The sequence below is a fragment of the Pteropus medius genome, unplaced genomic scaffold, assembly GCF_902729225.1.
Source record: "Pteropus medius unplaced genomic scaffold, Ma_sr-lr_union100, whole genome shotgun sequence".
In the NCBI taxonomy this organism is placed as follows: Eukaryota; Metazoa; Chordata; class Mammalia; order Chiroptera; family Pteropodidae; genus Pteropus; species Pteropus medius.
In genome coordinates this window covers 1,476,475-1,501,579 of record NW_024343105.1, presented here as the reverse complement: position 1 = coordinate 1,501,579, position 25,105 = coordinate 1,476,475, and the positions used below count along the sequence as shown (strand labels likewise).

Sequence of the window (25,105 nt, the reverse complement as noted above, 5' to 3'; positions counted from 1 at the left end):
CAGCCTGGTCACCATTTAGATAATACCAGTGGAGGAGGCAGGGGAAGGAGTTTGTGAGGAGGGAACTTTGGCTCTTGTGAAAGTATGCGAAGTACTTAAGAAAATCCTACTAATTGTTCCTTGGCTGAGTGTTTTAGCCAATCTGCCTGGTGTGATTGTTCTTTTTTTCTTTAAGTCTGAACTAAGAACAAAAGCAATGCATTTCACTTTGGCTTCCTTTGTGGGTAGGGCACACAGACTGTTACATTATAATTGGGTCCTGATAAATACAGATGATTCAAAAATTTTAAAGAAAATTTAACATGTATTTTTCAAATCGTTAGTTTAAAATGAATGTCTAAGGAATGAGGATTGTGCATCAACTTCTGGGAATGTTCCAAATTCCAGAAGCAGAGAGAAACTATCTATGAAAAAAATCAGGCAACATCTCAAATTCTATTATAATGAGGCAATGCTAGTTCAGAAGGGTTGAAATAAGGGTACAGGAATATACCCCATAAGGGTGGTAAAGCACACCCTGATGGGAACCCAACCACGCAGGTGTCACGAGCTTCTCTCTACTAGTCTATAACCAAAAAGAAGCAGGGCTAAATGAGACACTGACAAGTCCTACATACAGGAAGCTATCTGTGGGCAAAGCCAACTGGAACACAGATTATGCATTATGAGCAGCATTAGATGCTAATCTTTTTTGGTTGGGAGAAGGAAAAGCTTAAACATGTCACTCATACAATCCTGCATCATGAGGGACCTCCTGCTAGCTTGGAACCTCATACTGGCCTCTTCCGAAACTACCGCAAAGAAGTTTCAAGAACTCATCTCATTTAAAGATCATTGTTAGTCAAAATGGATAGAGTTTCAAGAAAGATAATAAAAGAAAAAGAAACAGGAAAAACAAATGGCAGATAAAGATCCATCACCAGAAAAAATGTCAGCAAAAAACAAATGAACATGTAGAACAATCATCTCATCACATAATCTAAATCCTTTGTAAGTTATCTAAACTTGGTTATAAGTAAGCAAATGGTCAGGAAAATTCTGGTTTAAAAAAGTATGAAATATCTATCAGAAATGGGATAACATTCTGAAAAATAAAAGGGTGTTCTGGTTATGTATTACTATGGAACGAATCACCCCAAATCTTCGAGGCATAAAACCACAACAAAAAGGATGCTTGCGAATCTGCCACTTTGGTCGGGCTCAACTGAGATGGCTTATCCTTCTCTATGAGGCATCAGCTCTTGCAGTTCAAGTGAACTGGAGGATCCACCTCCAAAATGTCTCACTCGCTCATGTGGCTGGCGAGTTGGTACCAGCTGGTGGCTCAAAACCAAGTCAGGTTTGTTGGCCAGGAGCATTGGCTCCTGTCCACAGGGCTGCTTGGCCCTGGGAGCTGCATCATGGTAGCTGGATTCTCAAAACAGTGTTTGAGCATCAGAAAATAGATGGCACTGGTCTCACTGAAACTTGCAGTGTCCCTTCTAGTTACAGAGCTCACTCAGGTTCAAGGTGAGGAGGCTTAGACTTCCACCTCTTATGGGAGGGATATCAGAGACATGTGGCCATCCTTAATCTGCCACAAAAGATTCCATTTTGGAATCAGAAAAAAAGAGATATTCTGAAAAGTTGTTAAGAGCCATGGAGGACAAAATTGAGAAAGAAGAGCATAGTAAACAAAAGTTAAGTTAAAAAGCGTTAGAGAGAAAATTATAGGTATAGAGTCCATGCACAGGAAACCCATAGTAGGCATAATTAGTGACTATAAAGAGAATGAAAATAATAGAAAAAATATATAATTCAAAGGAATTTCCATATCTGGCAATATTTCTAAAATCCTGAATATATTCCAATTATAAAAGTTAAAAATCACTAACAAAATGTAACAAATTTTCTTTTAGAAATGTTCCTATTTTTGTTCTCATGGTTATCCTTATACAAAAAGTTTAATGAAATTCTACTTTCCTCTTTTAGAATATTGATTCCCTACTTTGAACAAAAATGAAGATAGGCAGAAATATTCTTTTCCTATCCCTCCCCTTTCCTGAGCTTCTAATTTGAGCTCATGCCTTTTTAGTGAGTTTATTCTATATACTCTCTATTCTCTCATTTTAAAAAGTGACACTATCTATAGTGTCAGAGCACGTAATAATTACATACTATCCTGTAACCCTTATTTCCATAATTTGAATTTAGTTTTTTTTTTAATTGAGGTGAAATCTACATAAGACAAAATCAACCATTTTAAAGAGTACACTTCAGTGACATTGAGGACATGTACATTCGAAATGTAAAACCAACACTCTACCTAGTTCCATAACATTTTCAGCGCTCCAAGAGGAAACCCCACACTCATCAAGCAGTTAATACATATTCACTCTTTCCCCAGCCCCTTGCAACCACCAATCTGCAATATGGATTTGCCTGTTCTGGATACTTCATATAAATAGAATCATACGATATGTGACCTTTGTCTTTTTTTATGTAGAATAATGTTTTTAAGGTTCATCCATGTTCAATCCATGTAGCATGTATTAGCATTCCATTTATTTTTGTGGCTGAATATTGCATTGTATGCATATATTACAATTTGTTTATCCTTTCATCAATCCATTGATGGACATTTGGGTTGTTTTCACTTCTCGGCTGTTATGAACACTGCTGCTGTGAACACGCATGTACACACATTTGTTTGAGTAGCTGTTTTTAATTCTTTTGGGGATATACCTAGGAATTCAATTGCCGGGTCACATGGTAAATTCTACATTTAACTCTTTGAGAAACTGCCGAACTGTTTCCACTGCAGCTGCATCATTTTATATTCCCCCAGCGATGAACAAACCTCGACTATACTAACACTTGTTTTTTTTTTTTTCTAATTATAGTCATTCTAGTGGGGATGAAGTGGTATCTCATTGTGATTTTGCTTCACATTTCCCCAGTGAAGTTGAGAATCTTTCATGTGCTTATTGGCTATTTGTATATCTCCTTTAAGGAATTTTCAAGTCCTTTGCTCATTTTTTAATTGGAATGCTTGTCTTTTTGCTGTTGAGTTGTAATTCCATGTGAATTTGAGGATCGGCTTTTCTATCATTGCAAAAAAGGCCGCTGGAATTTTGATAGGGATTGTATTGAAGCTGTAGATTGCTTTTGATATAGTCATTTTAACAATATTGTATCTTCCAATTCATAAACATGAAATGTATTTCAAATTTTTTGTCTTATTTACTTCAGTGATGATGTGTAGTTTTGGGCAGTATTTCATTTCCTTTGTTTAATGTATCCCAGTGTCACCACACTGTAAACGCTCCAAACCTATTAGTCATTAGTAGCAGTCTCATTCATCAGATATACTGCCATGGTGTCACAGTGCTTGTATTCGAGTCACCCTTATTTTACTTAATTGCCCCAAAGAGCAAGAGCAATGATGCAGGCAATTTGGATATGCTGAAGAGAAGCGGTAACATGCTTCCTTGAAGTGATAAGGTACAAGTTCTCAACTTAGTAAGGAAAAAAAAGTTGTGTGCCAAGGTTGCTAAGATCTACAGTAAGGACAAATCTTCTTTCCTCAAAACTGTGAATGAAAAAGAAATTCATGCTAGTTATGCTCTGGCACCTCAAACTACAAAGGTGATGGCCACAGTAGTGAAAAGTGCTTAGTTAAGATGAAAAAGACATTAAATTTGTGAATGGAAAATATAAATAGAAAACATATATATACATATATAAGCAAACCATTTGGTTCTATCCCTATTTTTAGGCATCCACTGGGGGTCTTGAAACATTTGCCCCTAGGATAAGGGGGAGGACTCTACTGTGTTCTCACTTCAACTTGAAAAACTTCCTTTAGCATTTGTAAAGTGGGTTTTCCAAAAATAAATTCTGAAAATCTGAGCATGTCCTCATTTTGCCTTCATTTCTGATAGTTTTGCTAGACTTAAGATTCTTGGTTTTTTCCTTTCAGCAGTTTGCATGTCATCCCACTGCCTTCAAGCCTCCACTGTCTCTGAAGTCAACTGTTAATCTTAATGAGATTTCCTTATACATAATGAGCGGTTTTCGGTTTTCAAGATTCCCTGTCTTTCAACATTTTTATTCTGACATGTTTGGGTGTGGATCATTCTAAGAATTTACCAGTCTTCTGGGATTAATGCTCTTCACTGAATTAGGCATTATTTTAATTTTCCTGCTGGTTTTCTTCCTCCTCTCCTTCCGACACTCCCATTACACATGTTGATGTGCCATTTCCCACTGAAGCTGTTTTTTTCTCTTGTTCTTCAGATTGCAATGTGTTATTGCTTGATCTCCACATTTGCTGATTCTACTGCAAGCTCCAATCTGTTGTGTCCCTCTAATAAACTTTTCATTGCAGTTATTGTACCTTCCAAGTCCAGAGATTTCCATTTGGTTCTGTTAAAATAACTTCTCTCTTAATATTTTCTACTTGATGGGTTACTATCATACTTTACCTCTGGCATGGTTTTAGTTTAAAAATACATATAATAGCTGCTTTGAAGTTTGTCTGCTTCCGACACCTGGGCCCACTCAAAGGCAGTTTGCTTGCTTCCTCCCCTTGAGAATAGGTCACAGTTCCCTGTTTCTATGCAGGTCTTCTGATTTTTTTGTTGAAAACTGGATATTTTAGATAATATAGCAGCTCAGGAGACCCATCCTCCCCTCTCCCCCAGGGCTTGTTTGCTAGTTTCAGTGACTTGGGTGGACTATTTGTTTTGTCCACTTACCTTGCAACTGTAGCCTCTGATGTCCTCTGCAGAGCCTCCTCCCTCCAACCCCAGGGAGTTTTGGTAGGACTTTTACTGTTCATTTCTCTGATGGACTTGTAAGGATTCCAGTTGGTCTGCTTCTATTGTTCACATTCTGCTACTGAGGTCCCCTAACTGCTGGCAGACCATTTTATTATTTTTGACCAAGCCCTGGTGCCTAACTGGCTGCACAGTTTGATCCAATTAAACTTGTCTTTGTGGCTTCCCTGGCCTGAGGGCTACTCTCAGTGGCCTCTTCCATTCTGCTCAAACTCCTCTCCCACCCTACCCTTTTGCTTGCTGCCTGGAGCTACCAGTCTTCTCTACTTGTCTTCCCCCACCCCACTTTAAGTTCCCTTTGTCTACAGCAGAATCCTTAAAATTCTCCTTCACTCTGTTCTAAATTAAATGTTTCTATAGGGAATGTGAAGAAAGCTGCTTTTATAGCTTGCTTCTGGCACTGGGTGGATCTCTGTGCAATTCCCCTGCCACTGGGGGTGGAGAGAGCAGCCAGCTTTTCTAGGAGTGATACCTGTGGTCCCACCAGTAAAGCAGTGGGTGGTGGCCCTTGGTCTTCTCTGCTTGCCTGTCTTTCTGTGGAACCTCCACCCTAATCACTATTGCCTTGGCTTCTGAGTAAGTTAACTAATAACCTTAATGAAGTTATGTGTAAACGAGGGTAACAGTGATCAGGAAACAGTGTTCTTGGTCTGCCATTCCTGGGGTCGTGCTTTCCCCACAAGTGGGGCCTGGGTGGATGAGAAATGTGACCGTCTGCTCCCCCTAGGGAGAAACTGTAGGCCGAGGATGAGGCCTGTGGGGAGAAAGGGTGCAGGGTTACAGCTCAAATGCCAGAGACTCACTATTCCACCAAGATTTAGTATTTTCTTGAATAAATGTTTTTGTTTGCTGTATGCTCTTATGACAATTTCCAGGGACTTTAAAAAATAAAATTTACCAGTTATGGTTGTTTCACTGAGTCTGTAGACCTTCTCATGCTACCATTCCAAGTGCTTCCTGATTTTTTTTAACGCATGTCTCAAAATACAAGCAGTCAGGACCCTTTAAATAAGGCACTATGTTCACAATGGGAAAGCTTTCTCCTGTCATCAGCTGACTCAACGACATGCAGCACACAAAATAAATAAGCAGCTCTTTAATAGTTATTTAAATATATTCCAGAAGTGAAGAGTGTTTTTCATAATTCATTTACAAGTGCCATGTAAATGTTACTTGACCTGTTGTATAAAATAAATAATGTGTGAGAATTAGTCCTGGAATAGTTTGTTGAATTTCTATTTCCAATCCAGTAGATTAAAAACACAATTGTGAATGGTATAAAGACATAAAAATCATATTGCAATAAAAATCAATCGCAAAAATAGAGAATCCAGACCCTTTCCAGATCATTTAAGAACACAGAAGTTTTCCTCAACTTAAACATGAGCTCCACACAGAAAATTTTAAAGATGTCTTTCTGTGTGATGTGTGTAAAACTCCAGAATATGAGCACTAGATGACCAATGCATTGAAATCAACAGAATTTAGAAAACACATCTAATTCTAAAGTGAGCAGAAATAAAAAGACAATTTACAAAGAATTATAACTGATCTCTAATCATCATCAGAGTCCGAATCATATTTCTTTCCTCGGATAGTTTTCTTTTCCCACTTTGTGAAGTTTGTTCCAAATTTCTTTTGGCTCTGAAATGGTGGCTCCATTAAATTTCCACTAAAAACAAAGAAAATATGAAAAGAATTTATCCTTGATTTAGTAGAGCTGGTATACTAAACTGCAAAAAATCTCTTTTCTTCCTCACTGTACCATATGGAATAGAGTAAAATTTTCTTTAAAATGTTGGTGTCAAGGAAGAGGTATATTACTCATATTGACAGTTAATGGTGGTAAACCTTATTTTGTACAACTAAATGTTTTAGATCAATGTTTTATTTTCTTTTATTGTTAATTACTAACATTTCATAGGATATGCTAACAGAATTTCTGACTGAAAAGCATAGAAGGAAATTAAAGGTTTTTTTTTCATGTGTTTTGGATATGCTGAACCCGTATTAAATGCTTTTCACTATGAGAATGACAGAAAAATGATGCTCTATTTTTGATAGTCTGTTATAACTGGTTTGATCCTGTTTAACTCTTTTAATGTTTAGAATTCTACAGATATCATCCAAACTCATAGAATTCATTATCATTAACCCAGAATCGATATGAAACTATTTACAATGATGCCTAAGAAATAAGATAATTTCTTCTTTCAAAAATATCTGAGAATATTCTTAGCATCTACATCTTGGTTTTGAATTATCATTTGCCACTGAAAGGAATCATGGCCTCTTGGAGACACAGCCAATTCTAGGGAGAGTACAACATGATTAACCCTAAAACATCTTATCAGTACCAGAAAGAAAGTGCTCAAGCAATTACAGGGCCATGCCCATAGGACATAGAAGCCAGCATGAAAGGGGCTCTCACTGGCCAAACCTGGGGCAATTTGAGCTTTCAAGTAAATAATAATAACAATATACTATAATCCATTCTAATATGAATAAATAAAAAATAAGTTAATGTGAGATATGGAAAAGTTCTTCCTTAAATCACCATTTGGTCTGGTAGACAACTGGTTAACCAATGCTCAGTAGCACCACCAGAAGTGAGACAAACCACCATATGCCTCCTGATATGTTGCTCTAAGAAGGAAGAACACATCACTTCCATATTATACCCGTGAAAAAAATGCATAATCCAAATCTAATCTTGAAACATTAGACAAACCCAAATTGGGGAAGGTTCTATAAAATACCTAGCTTGTACTCTTCAAAAACATCAGAGTATTGAAAAACAAAGACAGAGTAACAGCTGTTACAGGTTAATAGAAATTAAACACATATTAACTATATTCAACATGTTTTTTTGATATGGAGGACAATATTGGGACAATGGCAGAATGTGAATAAGGTCTTTAAATTACATAATAGTTCCTGTTTTAATTGTACTGTGGTTATGTAAGAAAATGTCCTTGTTCTTAGAAAACACACACAAAAATATTTAAGAATAAAGGTCTAACATATTTATAACTTCCACTCAAATGGTTCTGAAAAAAATTGTATAAGTATCTAGAAAATGATAAATGTGTAAAATTGGGGAATATAGCTGAAGGGTATGTGAGCATTCTGTGTATTGTTTTCCAACTTGTTTAAAGTTTGAAATCATTTCAAAAAATTTTATTTAATAAACATTAATATTGTATTTAATATTAAGAAAATAACACCAAAACTCCAAAATCAACTTCCATGATGTAGGAATGATTCAGGCATGTGTAGGAGAGATTTAGAGAAAAGGGGGAAGGGGAGTAAAAAGATGAGAGAACTCTTATTTATTGAAAGGCACTATGACTGTCGAATGACAACTGCAGTTTTACCTGTTATAATTGCAAATTGAAAAGAGGCACAAAAGACAAGATATACTCTAGTTTGTGGAATCAGATAAATTATTTGTCTGAAGTGGCCAAAGAGATGAATGACAATGGGAAGTTGGATTTTAGATTGTTTTCAGACTGAGACTGTTCCCGTATTAAGTAATTTAAGCTAAGCATGGAAATGAGATTCTATATATTTTATCAGATTCTACAAGGGAGATGAGAATATCTACATTAAGAATCTAATGTTTGAAAATAGGTCATTATCAATTTAAATAATCAGGGGAGAGTTAATTCTGGAGTGTCATTTGTGTTTCCAGATCAATACAGAATTAGATTCAACAGGGTCTGTAAGGTTGAAAACTTTCATAGCTAGGTGTACTACAAGACTGAATCTTATTCACAACTCCAATTTCTGTTGTTATATCATGCTAATGATATACATTTTAAAAAATAAGCTTTTCTTTTGTGAAAGTTTTTCTACAATTCAGCCAAAAGATTTTATTTCCATAAAATAAATGCTAACATAAAAAAATTCTCTCTAAATAAATCAACTGCACATGTGAGTTAAAATAAATCCATTGTCCTGTTAGAAGTTACCTGTAGTTAAGGATGTCAGAACAACCGAGCCTCCATTCTAAAGTTTCTGTGGTGAAGTCATCTGTATTTCCTAGGTCTGTGAACCCAACGATGTGATCTTGTGTCTTTCCATCCTTCACCAGGGCTAGTGTGGGGATGACTTTGATGCGCAGCCTCTCACAAAGGAAAGGTGCCTTTTCCACATTTAACTTCAAAAATTTGGTCTCAAGATGCTTCTTGGACAGTATCACCAAATGTCGGTCTAGGATTTTACATCTGTAAATAACAACATATAGAAAATCAAAAGCTAAAACCACAGATTTCCTTTTTAAAATGAATATCATTAAGGCACATCTAATTTCATAGTTTTTCTAAGTCTCATAATTCAGCAGCCAATCTGTGCTTGTGTTGGTTGACCACACATCCACTTCGCACGTCAAGCTACCCGATTATAAGAGGCAGAAAAACCATCTAGCATTCTAGAAAGTCAGATTTGCTCCAATGGTATTCATAAAAACCAAAATATGCAATATGTGCAATAAGTTGTAAGTGGGTCAGGGAGTTCTGTTCATGGTTAGAACAAAAAAAAAATCACTGTCATTTCTCTCACACGTTTCTTGGTATCTCATGCAGGGAGCGTGAAGGGTGACTTGACAGGACTCAGAAGAGACTTCTCAGAACTGAGAATGTGCACATGGAGCAATATCTGGAAGTCATCAGGAAAGGCTGGATGGTCCCCTAAGGACCTCCTCTAGCTGTGCAGCTGTCAGCGAGAAGCACAGTGAGGTTAAGGGCTGTAAATACGGTCATTATAGATTAAAGGAATGGAAAATACCAGAGGTAACCTTCAGTAAGCCACCTTACTGAAGAGGCAAATGAAAGTGATATTTCCTTTAAAGCAGGATGTATTTTAAACTGGTCAATCCTCTAGTGTTTCTGGAACAGACTGCTGTAATAATTTTTGAGCAATAGTTCTTAACCATTGGTATTCATTACAACCAACTTTAAAAATATATAGATGAATTGAAATTCCTGGGAGTGAGCTGGGAAACAGACGGGTGATTCTCATGCCCATTGACGTGGAGAACCACTACTCTGACGACTAGGACAACAGATGCTTCGGAGTTGTTCTACTTGGTGCTGGGGGCACTTCTTGGTGTGGTTTTGTCTGAATGGGGTTTGGGCCCAGTGAGTTTCTTGTAACCTGGATGCTGTGCCTCTTTCCCTATAAATGTGTCTTTTCAGAGATCACTCACATGGTGTAGCAAGATTTCAGTGAAAATTGGAGGAGAGAACAAATTATTCAATAGTGTCTGAATGAAGCTCAAAACAAATAACTGAACTGTTATTGGAGAAATATGTTCTTGAATATTTGTACATAAATCAACTCCTGGAACCTATTTTTAATAAGGCAACATACCATTTGTCAATATATTTTTTAAAATACAGAAGCAGCAGTCGTGGTATAGTTAAAATTGCATTAGGCTTAAAACCTCTTATCATTTAGTAACTGAGTGTCATTAGATGAGTCACTTAATCCTTCCGAGTCTTGTTCTCCACACAGGAAACATAGGATTTATCCCTATTTACCTCAGTGGGTCACTATGAATGTTCTAGTATTTTATACATGAAAGTATGCAGCCTATTATGTACTGACAACTTTGAGAGATAGAAATTAATGATTTAAATTTTGATTATTCAGTTTTGTTTGAAGGTCAGTACTCCTGGTGCTGCACTGTTTATGCATCCATCAAATACATTTACTGAGCTCCTACGACATGTCAGCCACTGCTGCACCAGGGCCAGAAATCTGGAACACAATGGCCCACAGTACAGGCAAACTCTCCGCCCTTATAAAACTAATGATCTAGTGGGTGAGGACATCTAATAAACAAGTGAACAAATAATATCAATCTTACGGACTGATATCACTGTATCACCTCTTTGTGTACGCCAGAGGGTGGCACTTAAGGAATGTGTGCCCATGGGAGATGACTGTGTGGCACAATGGCAGAGGGCTTCTTTGTTACCCTTTACCTTCCTAATCCCTTCCCGTACTTTCCCCTACAGGAGATGGTTTCACCATCTCGGTGTTTTTTCATTTTTATTTTCTTACTAAGTCTCAGCCAGTGAATCCATGAAAGGTGTTAAAGACCAAGTTGTTGGGTGGTGAGGCTGCAACACGGGCCAGGCAGGCTGTGGAAGTGAGAGAAGGCGGCAGGGCTGAGATGACAATGACTGACGGAGGCCGTCCACTGGAGTGGAAGGCCATCAAAGGGCAGCGCTACGCTGCATCTGCAAAGTGCTTTCACACTGAATTCTAGGTCTGTTTCTATAGAGTTTGCTAATTTTTTAAAAAACCTAAAATCTAAATTATAAAAAAAATGAAATATTTTTCAATTTTTAAACACTAGATATTGATCAAAAAAAATTTTTTTAAAAAGACTTGTGTCCTTTGGTTTAAGATATAACTTCTTCTGGGGCTGATTCATTTTACAAGGGATCTACCTCCTTAGAGAGGTTTGCAGACCTCAGTTGGTTTAAGAGATCACTTTTTTCTCCCTCTAGCCAAGCCTGGCAGTTCCATCTATGCTTCTGGTGAAAGGCCTGGCCAAGCTATTGTCTCCCTGGCTATATCATAATAGTGGGGAAAAAAATATAAATAATTTTTGTTACATCGATAAAACATTTACATGTCCATTTCTAAGATGTTTTTAAAGTTAATGAAATACAATTCAGAAAACAGCCACTTCTATGGAAACATTCTTAATTTTTAATATGTTCATTTATTCTTAATTTCTCTATTAAGTCAATATACCTCACTTCAAATATCTCACTATGTTTAAAAAAAGTCAATGAAGGAAATGAAGTTACCTGAATGTGGAGTCTCTGTAGAAATGGCAAACCACTTTTTTACTCTCCTTGACTTCTTGAAAAAAGTCCCTCTCACTAGGGATTTCTCTATATTCCCCATGTCCTTTTGAAAGCCATTCCTAATATGAAGAAAAGGGAAATATTATACATTTCAGGTATCTCTTTTAGTACCACTTTGCAGTTTGTGTTCAAATCACCACAATACTTTGTAATGAAGTCGATTTTACTTTGTAGAGAAATGAATTCATTTTAGTTGATTTACTTTCCTAGGTTCCCGATGTCAGTACAAAAACAATCTGTGGGCAGTGACCATCTCCACAACATGGCTCGTATTTAAGACAATTATCTGTCTTGGTAACTTAAAACATGTTTTCTTAGAACTTTGAAAACTTAAGACTCAAGAGACTTAGAATGGAAACAAACATTTCTTTGCACTCAAACTATTAAAATCAGAAGCATTTAGTCCAAGTTACTACAGAGGTTTTAAAAATAATGCTCATGAGATAAAGCCAGTCAGCCAGTGGGGTTGGTGGGGGAGATTACTGCAGCTCTGAAGTTTGGGAGCCTATTTGCTCTTTATGACCTTAGAGAGGCAGAGACCTCTTCTATACAGGCAACCAGTAGGGAGTATCTTAGGAAGAAAAAGCTGTCCACTCACATGGTGTCCAAAAATAAAGCTCTCAGGAGTCCAACTACTCCAGCTTCTCAAACCAACGTATGGACCCTTTTCAACCACACCTGACAGGCCTGAGCCCCTGGAGCCTTCCCTGTGGCAAGACACTTATCACCTCAAATGGAAGCCTGTTTCCTTTTTCGGAGCACTGGGCCTGCTGGCAGAAGGCATGAGCTTGACTAATTGTTCTACCACTTACAAGGCTATGGATTCTAATAACTTCTCTGAGTCTGTTTCCTCATCTATAAAGTGGACATCATAAAGCAACTATCTCATCGAGTAGTTGTGAAAATAAGAAAACATGAAGGTAACTACAGAAGTATCTGGCACAGGTGCTTAAAAGAGCATTTGTATATGTACTACCTAATTTCTAGAAAGGTTTTCTCATGCTGAAGTGCAATCTCTCTATAGCTCTGGTCCCAGCTTGGATCCAAGATTAGAGAGAAAAGTTCTAATCTCTCTTTCACATGTTAGCCCTTCAAATGTTGTAACTTGCCCATGTCCTCCCTTCTCCACACTAAAATTTCCATTTCCCTTGAGAGTTTCTTGCATGAAACAGTATCTAGCCTTCTTAATCTTCTGGTTGTCCTCGTTCAGAGAACATAGTCTAATTCCTCCATGTCCTTTCAAAACATGTCAGATGTCTGACTGCAGCCCTCAGGAAGTGGCCCAATTAGAAAGGGGCAGGAGCGCCATGTCCTTTCCTCCTCTGGGCCAGTGTGAAGTGGTTTTGGTTTCCACTTCACACTGGCTCGCACTAAGTTGACACTCACAGAAGGCCTAGGTATCTTCTCCTTATGTGACATTTCCTTGGTAAAGCTTCTATAAACAGTTTAAATTCTCAAAAACAACAACTTAGTGACATGTGACATTTCATGATACCTTTTTTGACTGGCTAATGACATCTGTCCTTAAGAAAAGAGTATTTTTGTTTAAGAAGTTGCTATTTTTTTCATTATTTATTCTCATGTGTTTAACAGGCTGAAAGACCTGAACCTGCCCCAGTTCCTTAGAGGGAGGCCAGCTCACTCTGAACCTCACCGACACACGGCACCTCTCCCAGGTCACTCAGCATAGCCCTGCACTGTTCGGGTGGTTCCCTCCATGAAGTGTGTGCTCCACAGGTACGTGTGGATGTGATCAAGCAGGAAGGGCACAGATCACAATGTAGCCTGAGCCTACTTAACACCTGGCAGCAGGGCAGTGTCTGGTTCTCAGCGGCTACTACCACCCAAGCCTCTGGTGGGTTCTTGCTACTTCTCACCTTGTCCTTCTGCTCCCTACCTAAGGCCTACATCTACATCTGCCATAACAGAAGGAGGGTGCTTGGCTGACTGAGGACTATTGATTAACATAGGCCGAATATGTGCTTCTTTCACTGTACCTTTACCTGATACCCTCATGGATTAGAAAATCAAAATTCCTATACAAGCTACGCTACTCTTTCAAAAAGAAGAGCTGCAAAAACCATTAAGGCTTCTTGCCTACTTCCTCAGAAAATGTTTTAATGAAAAAGATATGCTGAAACGCAATGAAAGCTCTAAAATAAGACTCAGTTACTCCATGACAATTTAAAACTGATTTGTGTATTGATTTAAAAAAGGCCCAAAGGCTGCCCACCTTAATTGGTTTTTAATTATTAATACTCAGACTATTGTTTTTAACTGCTGACAACTTCATTTATTAATGTATGTTCCTCACTGCAAATCAGGTGGATACAGACTTTCTACAAATATATTCTAGTTACCTTTTTTCAGTTAAGCATTAGTAATTCATGGTGTACTGAACTGTGATCATGAAACGAGTTTGTAGCAGAATCCCATTTATAGGCCTTATATTAAGAAAAGGAGCCTGATTTTCAAAACCACACACACACAGTTTCGGAAAACTCAAAAAATATAAAACCTGGAACTCAGTCACATTACAAAAGATTCTTTCCTTTTGTAGCAATTCTTCTAAATGGTGAGGGTATAAACATTATTAAAGAGGTGGTGCTATAGCAGCACAAAAACTCTATCTCTTCAGAAAAGTTAAAGCTCGTGTTTTAGACACTGAAGAGGAACCAGAATGGGTGATAATGCTTTTCAATTTAAACCTATGGAAACACTTTTTGATCATAATTCGATTTACAGACTTTAACCCGATTTATTGTGATCAGATTCTTCAACTACGAGTCTTTCCACACTCATATTCTAAGAGGCCAAAAAGGATTTTGCTGTGGCCACTTTTCTCCTGTAACCCAGCCTGTATTCTTTTGAATACGCCACATAATAATTAAACGTCACAATGGAATTGCCTGCAACAACTTCTTCAATGTAAACTGCCTGAACAGCTTTTATCTCATTTGCTCTGAGCACAGCTAAATTCTGAAAGGCATCACTAGCACCGGAAAGGGAAACCACTGACTCCTATTGCTGTCAGTGCCCTTCTGGTCCACTCTCTCCTTAACCACACAAATTCAAGCTCAGAAAATGACCTTGGGCAGATATTTCTTTTGCTTGACTATAGGTTTACATGTTAATCAGGCTAATTTTGAATGTATCTTTAAAACTAACTTCTTTCCAGGTAAATTTTGAAGTGATAGGTACTTTGAGTTCAAAAATCCTTAAAAATGAGGACTGAAATGTAACTATCACACGTGTGTATACAAATTGTTAGGCGCATACTGTTAAAGCAATTTCAGAAAGCAGGGCAGAGAGGTTACTTGTTTCTGCTGCTGAGCTTTCCTTAGTGCCTCGAGTCTCTTTTCTTTGAGGCGTTCCAATTCATCCTCGTCCATCTGATCCAGTTTCTGAAGTTCAGAATCTAAATGTTCTTCCACTAGTTTGGTAGTCTGAAGCAATTGATTCTCCAGGACTTTTGAAAACATGTCGACAGATGCATTAGCTTCCATTCTTCTAAGTGGTACAGTTCAGTCTTGCTGCTGGGGAGATGATTTACAAAGTTAAAGAGTACCAACAATAAGTACGATTTTATCTCTTATTTTCAAAAATTCTAGCAAATGTGTAATTTGTAGTCCATAAAGTGTGCTGCCAACAACCAAACACTTTATGTGAGGCTTAAGAATTTTTCTTCAGTGTTTTAAAATTTACGTTTCAGTAAATTATAGTCACACCACTCAAAAACTAATTAGAGCAAAGTTTAGCTGCTCCTGATTTAGTTTGTGTTTTACTGTTCTAAAGCAAAGAAAAGTCTTTAAAACCATCAGCAGACAAGAGAGAAATGAGTGGTTGGAGTTATATTTGTGATATATAGTGACAATCAGTGTTTTTCATCAAATGAAAGGGAGGCAAAGCAGAAGTGACTGAACAATGATAATGTCTAACATACATACCAAATGCTGCTTCAGTACAGAACAGAGTTGAGCAGAGACATGTTTTTCATGGTCTCTGCTTCAGTTTTTTGTCTTGTTTTTTTAAACTCCCAAGACAGTCCAATTTATGTAAAGAATGGCTCCTGGTGTTCCCTAAGGTTTAGTTTCCACTCTTGTTCTCCCATTACATAACAAAATCTATGAGGCCACAGAAATTGATATTGGTATTGATTTTCTGACACTCAGCATTCTTAACTTTGATGTAAAACAATGCAACACTCTATTAAAAAGAATATTGATTTTCCGTCACTCTTTTATGTAAGAGTTAAAAAAAAAAAATTCCTATTAGAAAGAACTATCTCAATTACATCTTTTTAAAAAAATGTAATCAGACGGCAATTTTATATTTAATCCTGGGTTATTACCACAGAAATATGACTTATAATTTGCCTGTCAAAGTAGGAGGCTGTTGCATCCCAATTATGATATATTTGCAAATACTAATAAAGTACTTTAAAAAAATCTGAATAGGTCTATGGCCATGCCACCCTGAACAAGCCCAATCCAGTCTGATCTCGGAAGCTAAGCAGGGTCGGGCCTGGTTAGTACTTGGATGGGAGACCACCTAGGAAGATCAGGTGCTGTAGGCATTACAAAAAAAAAAAAAATCTGAATAAATTGTGAACTCATCATCCACTCGGCTTCTGACACATAGCCTGGTCCACGAAGACCTCTATATGCTGAACTGAAAAAAATAGTTTTCCAAATGATCCATCCAATTAAAAAATGGGCAGAGGACCTGAAAAGACAATTCTCTCTAGAGGACATACAAATGGCCTACAAATATATGAAAAGTTGCTCAACATTGCTAGCTATTAGGGAACTGCACATCAAAACCACAATGAGATACCATCTCACACCTGTTAGAATGGCTATAATCAACAAGCCAAGTAATGAATGCTGGAGAGGATGCGGAGAAAAAGGAACCCTCATACACTGCTGGTGGAACTGCAAATCGGTACAGCCATATGGAATACAATATGGAAGTTCCTCAAAAAACTAAGGATTGACCTACCATATGATCCAGCAATCCCTCTCCTGGGTATTTATCCCAAAGACTTGAAAACCCATATCCAAAAAGATATTTGCACACCGATGTTCATAGCAGCACTATTCACAGTGGCCAAGACATGGAAGCAACCGAAGTGTCCTACGATAGATAATTGGCTAAAGAAGCTGTGGTACATATATACAATGGAATATTACTCAGCCATAAGAAGAGATGAAATGCTGCCATTTGCAACAACATGGATGGACCTTGAGATAATCATGCTAAGTGAAAGAAGCCAGATAAAAAAAGTTGAAAATCACACGATATCACTTATATGTGGGATATAAACCTAAAAGCAACAAATGAGCAGGACAAACAGAGACTCATGGACATAGAATATAGACTAGTGGTTACTAGTGGGGTGGGGGAGAGGGGAGAGGTAAATAGGGTAGAGGGGATCAAATATAGGGTTTAGGGGGAGGGTGAAGTGAGTAAAGGGGATCAAATATATGGTAGCTGAAAGAAACCGGACTTTGAGTGGTAAACAACAGAATATACAGATGTCAAATGATAATGTACACCTGAAAATTATATAATTGTATTAATCAATGTTACCCCAATAAACTCAATTAAAAATTAAAAAGAAAAAAAAGAAAAAATAGTTTTCCAAACTTCACTTCTGATTCCTTTTTCTTCACAGGATAGAAAGTTGAAATGGACACTTGATTTTATCTTTGTATCCCCAGAGCTAGCAGTGCCTAGGACACAGCAGGTGCTCAAAAAAGATTGTTAATCTTGAAAGAACCAAATTGTAAGTTCCTCATAAATGCTATAAAATTTTAAAAGACTTGTATTTTAAATATTGTAAAAGAATTTCACACTCCCTACTTTCCAAGAAAACTATCAGTGAGATTGTGATCCTCTCTATTGGGGGTGAATGAGGCAGAGAATTGGGTATTCGACCCTGACTTGCATATCAGACTTGTTCTTATCCCGGCACAGCGGATGCTCATCCCTGGAGTTTCATAGGATAAGCTCAGAATTTAATGCTGGGAAGGGTAACTGGGAGCAGAATCGATTAACAAGAACTGCTCTGGGGGCAGGTGGTAGTGTTCACCGCATTCGGAAAGGGGAGAAAAGGTGGTTTAGTGATCCTGATAACTTCCCATTCTTCAAACCACAAGTCTCTAATTCCTTTTTCAGTTCAACTGGAATGGCGGCAAGGGATTTATCCTCAAATTACCTAACCATTTCCCCGATCCCCCAATGTGTACCCTCCAAAACAACCAAGAGGCCTCCGTCCTAGCTGCACCCCAGTTACCTTCTCAAAAGTATCCTCACCACACCCTGAGCCCGCCGGGACAGATGAGGGCAGAGTTCAGGTGGCCCCGACTTCCAAGCCTCCCGAGGCGCATGCGCCAAAGCCGCCTCCGCTGCACAGCACCTGGGCCGCGCCCCTCCCCCGCACCGGCCGGATGTCGAGCGGCGATGTGTCCATTAGCACCGGGATGCGGTGGCCGGTTTTTCCACACCACCTCTGCCTCACCTGAGCTCTCGGTGATACCTGAGAAGTGACGGACCAGCAGCTTCAGAAGACTAGTCCACTTCGGCTTCAGCCTCGCAGCAGCTGCGACTGTCAGCCAACCGGCCGTCACTTCCGCCTCCTCTTTGGCTGAGGCCCTTTACGCGATACAGCTTGCGACGCCCAAGAATGTGAGAGGACAGGCGGTGGGGCGTGCGGCGAAAGCCTAAGCGCCTGCGCCTTCCCCCGAGCTGCGGGGAGCCCAAGGTTTCCGGTTCTCTGCCTCCCACCGGGTAAACCGCCCAGAGGGCGCGGGAGCAAAGTATTCTGGGAGGCGTAGTTTCTTAGTGCTCAGCCTGGAATTGTCTGGCTCTCTTAGGCTCTGAGCCTCGGTACACGTAATATTACGTCAGAAACGAGATAGCTACTCTCCTGTTCTGCAGTGACAGTCCAACTTCGTATCCATCCTGTTTATTAAATATATTCCTTTTAAAAATGTTGTAGAGTGACATATAGCTAACCAGATCCAGATAGAGGACATTTTCATCACCGTCGTAGGTTCCCTCGTGACTTCTCCGACACAGGTTTTTCGAACTTGCTCTCTTCAACATTAAGACCTGTTATGGGGGCAATGACTGTGTCTTCGTTTTAATTTTTTAGTGGCTCAATATACTTCCTAATGCATGGATCTTATTGAGAGACCCAATTTTGTCCTGGATGTATTTCCTTTGGAAAAAACCAGGTTAACGGTGGAAGGGAAGCTCAAGGCCTGCCTAACTCTGACCGAGCTCCAGTTCCCCTAGTCTACATTCCCGGACCGGGCAAAGCCCAAGTGGAGGAATTCAGCCTCATTGTCCACCTTGGTTCTAGAACCTGGAAACCCGCGCGGTGCGTGGCGGGCGCTTGCGCGAAGGGGGCGCTAGGGCTCTCGCCTTCGCAGGCGAGACAACTGGAGACGCTCTACCCGAAGAGCAGCTCTCGATGAGCCGCGCCCTGCGTCCCCACGCCGAGGCGGCCGGGCGGTGCGCTTGCGCACTGAGAGCTCACACCATATGTGCTCTGTCCCAGTGCGCGGGTCTGTGGAGAGCCGGGTGCGAGAGGCGGCAGCGCGGGGCGAACAGAGCCGAACGGAGATCAAAGTCGGCCGGCGGACAGTGGGTCTGTGAGAGACCGATTAGAAGGGCTGGGGCCCCGAGCGCCGCTGTTACGCGATGGGGAAGAAACAGAAAAACAAGAGCGAAGACAGGTAGCCAGCGGCTGGGTCCACACGGCGGCGGCCGGCGCGGCTCTGTGGGTCGCGAGGGTCTCGCCTGCGCGGGGTGAACCCGGGTCAAGGCTCGAGGCCGGCCGCGTGGGCCACCGGGCCTGGGCCCAGAGTGGGAGGCGCAGATCTGAGACCCAGTTGCGGGCGAGCGCAGAGGGCCTCGGCGCAGACGAGTTCTCCCAGCCGAGACTCAGTCCCACCGCTCACCTTCGCCCGGCCCGAAAAGGAGGGGTCTCCGGCCTGAGAAGTGGAGCAATGGTTTTGGGGTTCCCTGCCTCGCGGGGAGGGGCTCCCAGCGTGGTCTGGGCTTGTGGGGGTGGTTTTTGTGGCGCTACAATTGGTGAGGGTCAGGAAGAGGTCTCTTTACGCTTTGGTACCGGTGAATATTTGGAGAGAGAAGGGAGTTGGAATCATCTGTACTTACAGCCAGGTTTTTTCACTCTCTGAGCTGCTCAGGTGTGTTGGAGGCGTTTAGCATCTAACTCCCTCTTAACTTCATCTGATTTGGGTACTGCTCTGAATTATTTAAGGACTGACTGTCCAGACTACTTGCTTTTCGCTCTCCTTCCGGCCTTTTGGCGATTTCTGTGCTCTCTAGCACCTCCCCTAATAAAGGAGGAGGACATGGAACAAACCAACCCGGGTCTTTCCTTTCTATTCACTTAAAAGGTTTTCGTGTGGGGCTGGGGGGCGGGAGTATAAGGATGTGTGTGGGGTCATACCCTGAGATTTTAGGAGCTTTTCTGTATGTCACATTCGATTGAGTCTTTTACTCTTCTCATTGAAAGAGTTTACTTCCTGGAGTGAACATCTGTTACTTTTCACATTCGTACACCACTGACCAAACTTAGTTTAAATACTAGCGGGGAGAGTAAGATAAAACAAAACAAAACCAAACCCCAAACCTGTGATAGTTCATTCTGACTCAAAACGGATATGTGATTTTGAAGTTAGAATAAGATTACTAATTATAAATTGGAATCCTGGATTGTTTCCTCACCTGGCACTCATCTAGCTGATGAGTGAAATTAAAAGACACCAAGGTAAGTCTTGTATTTCATTTACAGGTTTACTAGAGGAAGTTAATTGGTTTGAAGAATAAAGCTTACTGTTAATCAAACCAAATTAAAAAAGCAGAATTCTGGATGATTTAATGGGACAAAAATTTATCTACTTTTGACAGGATGTTTTGATGAGTAAGGAATTTTTTTCTTCAACTGTATACCAAATATAAATGAGTATAATAAAGCTTCTTGTACCAATTATCCTGCTTCAGTCATTGTTATTACATGACAAATCCTGTTTCATTCACCTGTTAGATATTTTAAAGCAAATCTAGAGTCCTTTCATGTGTAAATCCTTCAGGTTTATCTGAAAGATAATCTTGAGGGAGAACACAGCCGCGGAAACAGCATAAAGCACAACCAGAATGCCACCATCAAGGCTAAAGAATATGAGCAGTGATTTCTTAAATAGTATCAAGTATCCAGTCAATTTTCTAATTTCACTGATTGTCTTATAAAAAAAATTTAACAATTGGTTCGTTTGGTTTAGAATTACAGAAGTCTGTTCTTTAAATTAAAAAGTACGTGTATGTTATTAGTTTTTACTTTTCAGGCTCTTTCACAGTGGAAAAGCTATTCAGAGGAGAGAGAGTCATTCTTGTCTGTGTATTTCAAGAGAAGTGTGTTTCTAACCGATTCATAAAGATTTTCATGGATGATATAAAGTTTATATTGCAAACACAGGAGCCTGTTGTTAAATGATTGGTTTGGTAGGGTAGATGTAATACTACTGTTTTTTTTTTTACCTGGCTCAGATTGATCTGTAGTCTTTATTTTTGGGTCTTATTGATGGGAACGCGGTGGCAACAAAATTGAAAAATGTTTCCTTTCTCATATCACATTTTTTTTTTTAATGTTTCATGGACTCCTTTGCTTGAATGCCTTTCAGATTGTACCCAAGAAATCCTAGGATTTTGCAGAGGGCCCACTTTGCTCAGAGCTGCTTGGCCTTTTTCCTCTGTCATCTCACATAAGATGTTGGAGTGAGGAGCAGGGACGTTTCACTGCTTTGTGAGTTAGTTTTAACAAGGCAGACCTCATTGTGATTCTCAGGTACTGCTGTTTTTTACACATTGAAGGTAGGACACAAAAAGATTGATTTCCTAATGGCCCAGTTGATGGTTAGCATTTTTTAGCAATGAAATATTTTTAAATTAAGTTATGTATTTTTTTTTTTTTTTTAGATATAATGCTGTTGTACACTTAATGGGCCACAGTATAGTGTAAACATAACTTTTTTATATGCTTGGAAACCAGAAAGTTCATGTGACTTGCTTTGTTCTGACATTTGCTTTATTGTGGTGGCCTGGAACTGAATGTTTGTAAAAGGAACAGAAGCACAGACTGAGAAGAAAGTCTAGGAGAAAGTCCTATTTCAGGATTAATATTCTTGCTTGTGTAAAATGAGATTTATCTGGTTTTCCTCTAGTACAAAGATCTCCACTTTTAAAAATTTTACGTTCATCTCACCTCCCCTTCCTTTCTAAGCTATTGTCAGCCTAGCATGTTTCTCGCCAGGTGGAACTGGGTGAGAAATGAGCAGCTATTTATCTGTTGTCAAGACAAGGCCCTGAGCCACTTTTCAGAAAAAAGTGTCCTATTGGAAAGGACATAAAATACTTCACTGTTTCAATCCTCTTAGCCTTGTATGTAATTAACCTTTATTTTAATTTTTTAGTGTTCATTTAAAATTAGGTTTTATTTAATCTGAGCATCTGGCTTTATTCAGATAGCATATGTCTTGTGATATCCGTGACTGACTTTTGTTTAAAGACTAAATTGTAGAATTTTGTTCCAGCTTGTGTATTTCTGAGAATGAGGTTATAATAGTGTGTTTATTTAGCAAATTTCCCTGACTTTTCATTTGGGGAAACTCTCGAGATGAGGGATAAGATTTAATATTTACATATCATACAGAACATAAGGCCACTATTTTCATTTCTTTCTAAAACCTTTTCAGTTATCAGTTTACATAATGGGACCTTATGGGAGCTTGTGTGCTCTAGTGATGTCCTTTTTTCATTTACACAGTGTGATGGAGGTTCTCATTGATGTGTGCAGAGAAGAAAGGTCTGGACTATCTAGTCAGCCTCCAATTCTTCATTCTGGTTCTTTTTTTGTTAGGATCCCCTAAGTATGGTAGTTATATTTTTCAGGTTAGAAGGAATCTGGTGTGTTATCTTAATGGGATTAATTACCTCCCCCAAGGATGTAGAAGGAAGGAAGATAATTATTTCACCTATCCCAGTGTCAGATATTATGGAGGTGGGGATGTCATTCAGGAACTAGAAAGTTTCCTGGGGTAGCTTCAGTATCAGATTTGTTGCTGTGATTCTCTACACCAGTGGTGAGCCAGAGTAGTGACTCCACTATTCTTTGCTTTTAGCTACGGATAAGACTCCTCTCATTACTGGCAACTCCCTCTTTTGGAGTTCTGGCTCTCTGAGATTGCTGCCTAACGGTTAGATGATTGCCCTGGTGTCACACATTCATCCTGGTCAGTCAGGGTAGTGTGGTCCTTCCCCTCTGATAGGAAACATGGTGATCTGCTCAAGGAACCTGTCCAGAAGGAGCCATGAGTATGGCAGGTACTTCAAAGATTCCCAGACAGGGAGTGGTCCAAGTGACAAATAGTCCAAATAGTGTAATTCAACAAAGGAATTTATTTCTCATTGGTATATATTTGAATTAATTTAAAAAAATCTCTATATGTATACTTTAGACCAGAAAAGAAAAGTGCATGATCTGAGTATTTTCTTGGCTTACCATGTTTTTACAGTGATACTTTAGGAAATTGATATGTGGAAGGAGGCAAAAAGGCCTAATTTGTTATAAATGAATAAGATGATAAACTTGTGTTATTAGCATATACTACGCCGGTGATCTCTGGGGAGCTGATGCAGCTGCTTTTAATGTTACTTGCTCACCAGTTGTGCTTTTATACTTATCCTAAGCTTATTCTAGTCTTGCAATTTATCTATAAGGCGAGCAAAGCATTGTTTAACTGAGGAATTGAATGTCAGTGGTTAGGTTAAAATAGCAATTCTCAGACTTTTTGGTCCTAGGATCCTGTACATTATTAAATTGCTAAGGAACCCCAAAAGGTTTTTGTGTATGTGGCTTATAACTATCGATACTTAACCATATTACAAATTAAACAAGTGGTCTTAAAATATTAATTAAAAAACATTACATATTAATAACATTAAATATTCATTTTCAAAAAATGAAAAGAGTGGTGTTAAACATTTTTGCATACTTCCTTACTGTCTGGCTTAGTAGACGATAGCTTGATTTTCACCTGCTTGTGCATTCAGTCTGTAGCAGTGTCACATATGTGGCCTCTGGGAGACTCCACTGTCAGTTTGGAGAAAATGAGAATGAGAAGGCTAATATAAAAGTCTCTTGGTATTATCTTGAAAATGGTTTTGACCCTTTGAATTAATTTAGACCCCCTGAACAGGTCTTGGTGTGACTGCTTTGAGGACTGCTGATTTCAGGAACTGGATTTAGGCTTTTGTGAAATATTGTTCAAGCTGTTTGACCATCATTAATGTTTGCTCAACAGGTGCTTAGAATGCTTTGAGAATCACTCAAGGACAACTTAAAACATATGTTAATACTTTTGATATTTTACCCACTTATGATTTTTAAAAATATGATAGGTGAATTGAACAAAGTCTACTAAGAGTCTCTTGGGTTGATTTTAATTGAGAATCAATTAAGATTTTAGATTATTTGGTACACTTGAAATCTTTGTGGTGTTGACTCATCCCATTCAAGAAAGGTCTTGAGTGTCTATTAAGTAAGTGCCAGATACTGTTCTAGGTGCTGGAAATATAGTGGTCAGCAAATAATAATGTGACATGCTTCTATATTTGGTTAATTTAATTCTATATTTTCTTCACTCGAGTCTTTAGAATATTTCTTGTTAGGCCTATTTCTAGGTATCTTACAGTTTTGGTTTTCGTTAACGTAATTTTCTATTTTTTGGTAAATAGGAAAACTATTTTTCAAGGCGGTGGTTTTGTATCTGACCAACTTACTGAATTCTGTTATTAGAAGTAGCTGTGTAAAGGATGAGGACTAAATTGTGATTAGTTTATCAGTTTGCAATATGTAAATAGTAAACTGGAGAGAGCAGGGAGATTAAAGACATTACAGCAGCATTTGAATGTTTTAGTGACACACAGATGACTCCTTTTTCCCTTCCTTTCTAACTCAATGCCTTGTAACAAAATGTACTGTCGAGAAATTATAGTATAAAATAAACGGGTATTTTGAATTCTTATTAAACAGTATTGAAATAATAGTTTACTACTTGTCCTATCAATGTTTACATAATTTTAATAATGAAAAACAATGTAGAACCAATAACCACACTGTAACTAGTTTGAGAATCTGGGTGAAGGGAAAGGAATATAAGATCTAAGAACTACTATATAACATATAGAAGAGGAAACGGGATTTAGCATAATGTACTTGAGGCTTAGGACCTCTAAGCTACTAAGCCAAACCTGACTCAGGAACCTATGGTTTTTACTGTGCTGTACTATGTGAATTAAGAAATT

The 25,105-nt window shown here is 38.9% G+C and overlaps 2 protein-coding genes and 1 pseudogene across 6 annotated transcripts in view; 2 read left to right on the top strand and 1 right to left on the bottom strand.

Annotated features, from left to right (window-relative positions):
* Positions 1–5,901: 5,901 nt before the first annotated feature.
* TXNDC9 (thioredoxin domain containing 9) lies at positions 5,902–18,482 on the bottom strand. 5 transcript variants are annotated; one of them, XM_039867142.1, is made up of 5 exons: positions 18,249–18,482; positions 15,025–15,243; positions 11,648–11,766; positions 8,795–9,049; positions 5,902–6,492 (listed from the first exon to the last, which is right to left on the bottom strand). In XM_039867142.1, the coding sequence occupies exons 2-5, from the start codon at positions 15,211–15,213 to the stop codon at positions 6,375–6,377; spliced, it is 681 nt and encodes a 226-aa protein (XP_039723076.1). In that variant the 5' UTR covers positions 15,214–15,243; positions 18,249–18,482; the 3' UTR covers positions 5,902–6,374. The 5 variants fall into 5 exon arrangements, with proteins under 5 accessions (XP_039723076.1, XP_039723073.1, XP_039723074.1 ...); XM_039867139.1 differs by having other exon boundaries at positions 18,231–18,481; XM_039867140.1 differs by having other exon boundaries at positions 15,025–15,240; positions 18,231–18,481.
* LOC120606054 (uncharacterized) lies at positions 16,165–16,283 on the top strand (annotated as a pseudogene).
* A 751-nt stretch (positions 18,483–19,233) lies between the features above and the next one.
* The window catches only part of EIF5B (eukaryotic translation initiation factor 5B), a 71,724-nt gene continuing 65,852 nt past the window's right edge, over positions 19,234–25,105 (top strand). Inside the window, exon 1 of the mRNA XM_039867138.1 lies at positions 19,234–19,452. Coding sequence (XP_039723072.1) covers positions 19,418–19,452 — 35 coding nt within the window. The 5' untranslated portion in view covers positions 19,234–19,417. The remainder of the gene's footprint in view (positions 19,453–25,105) is intronic.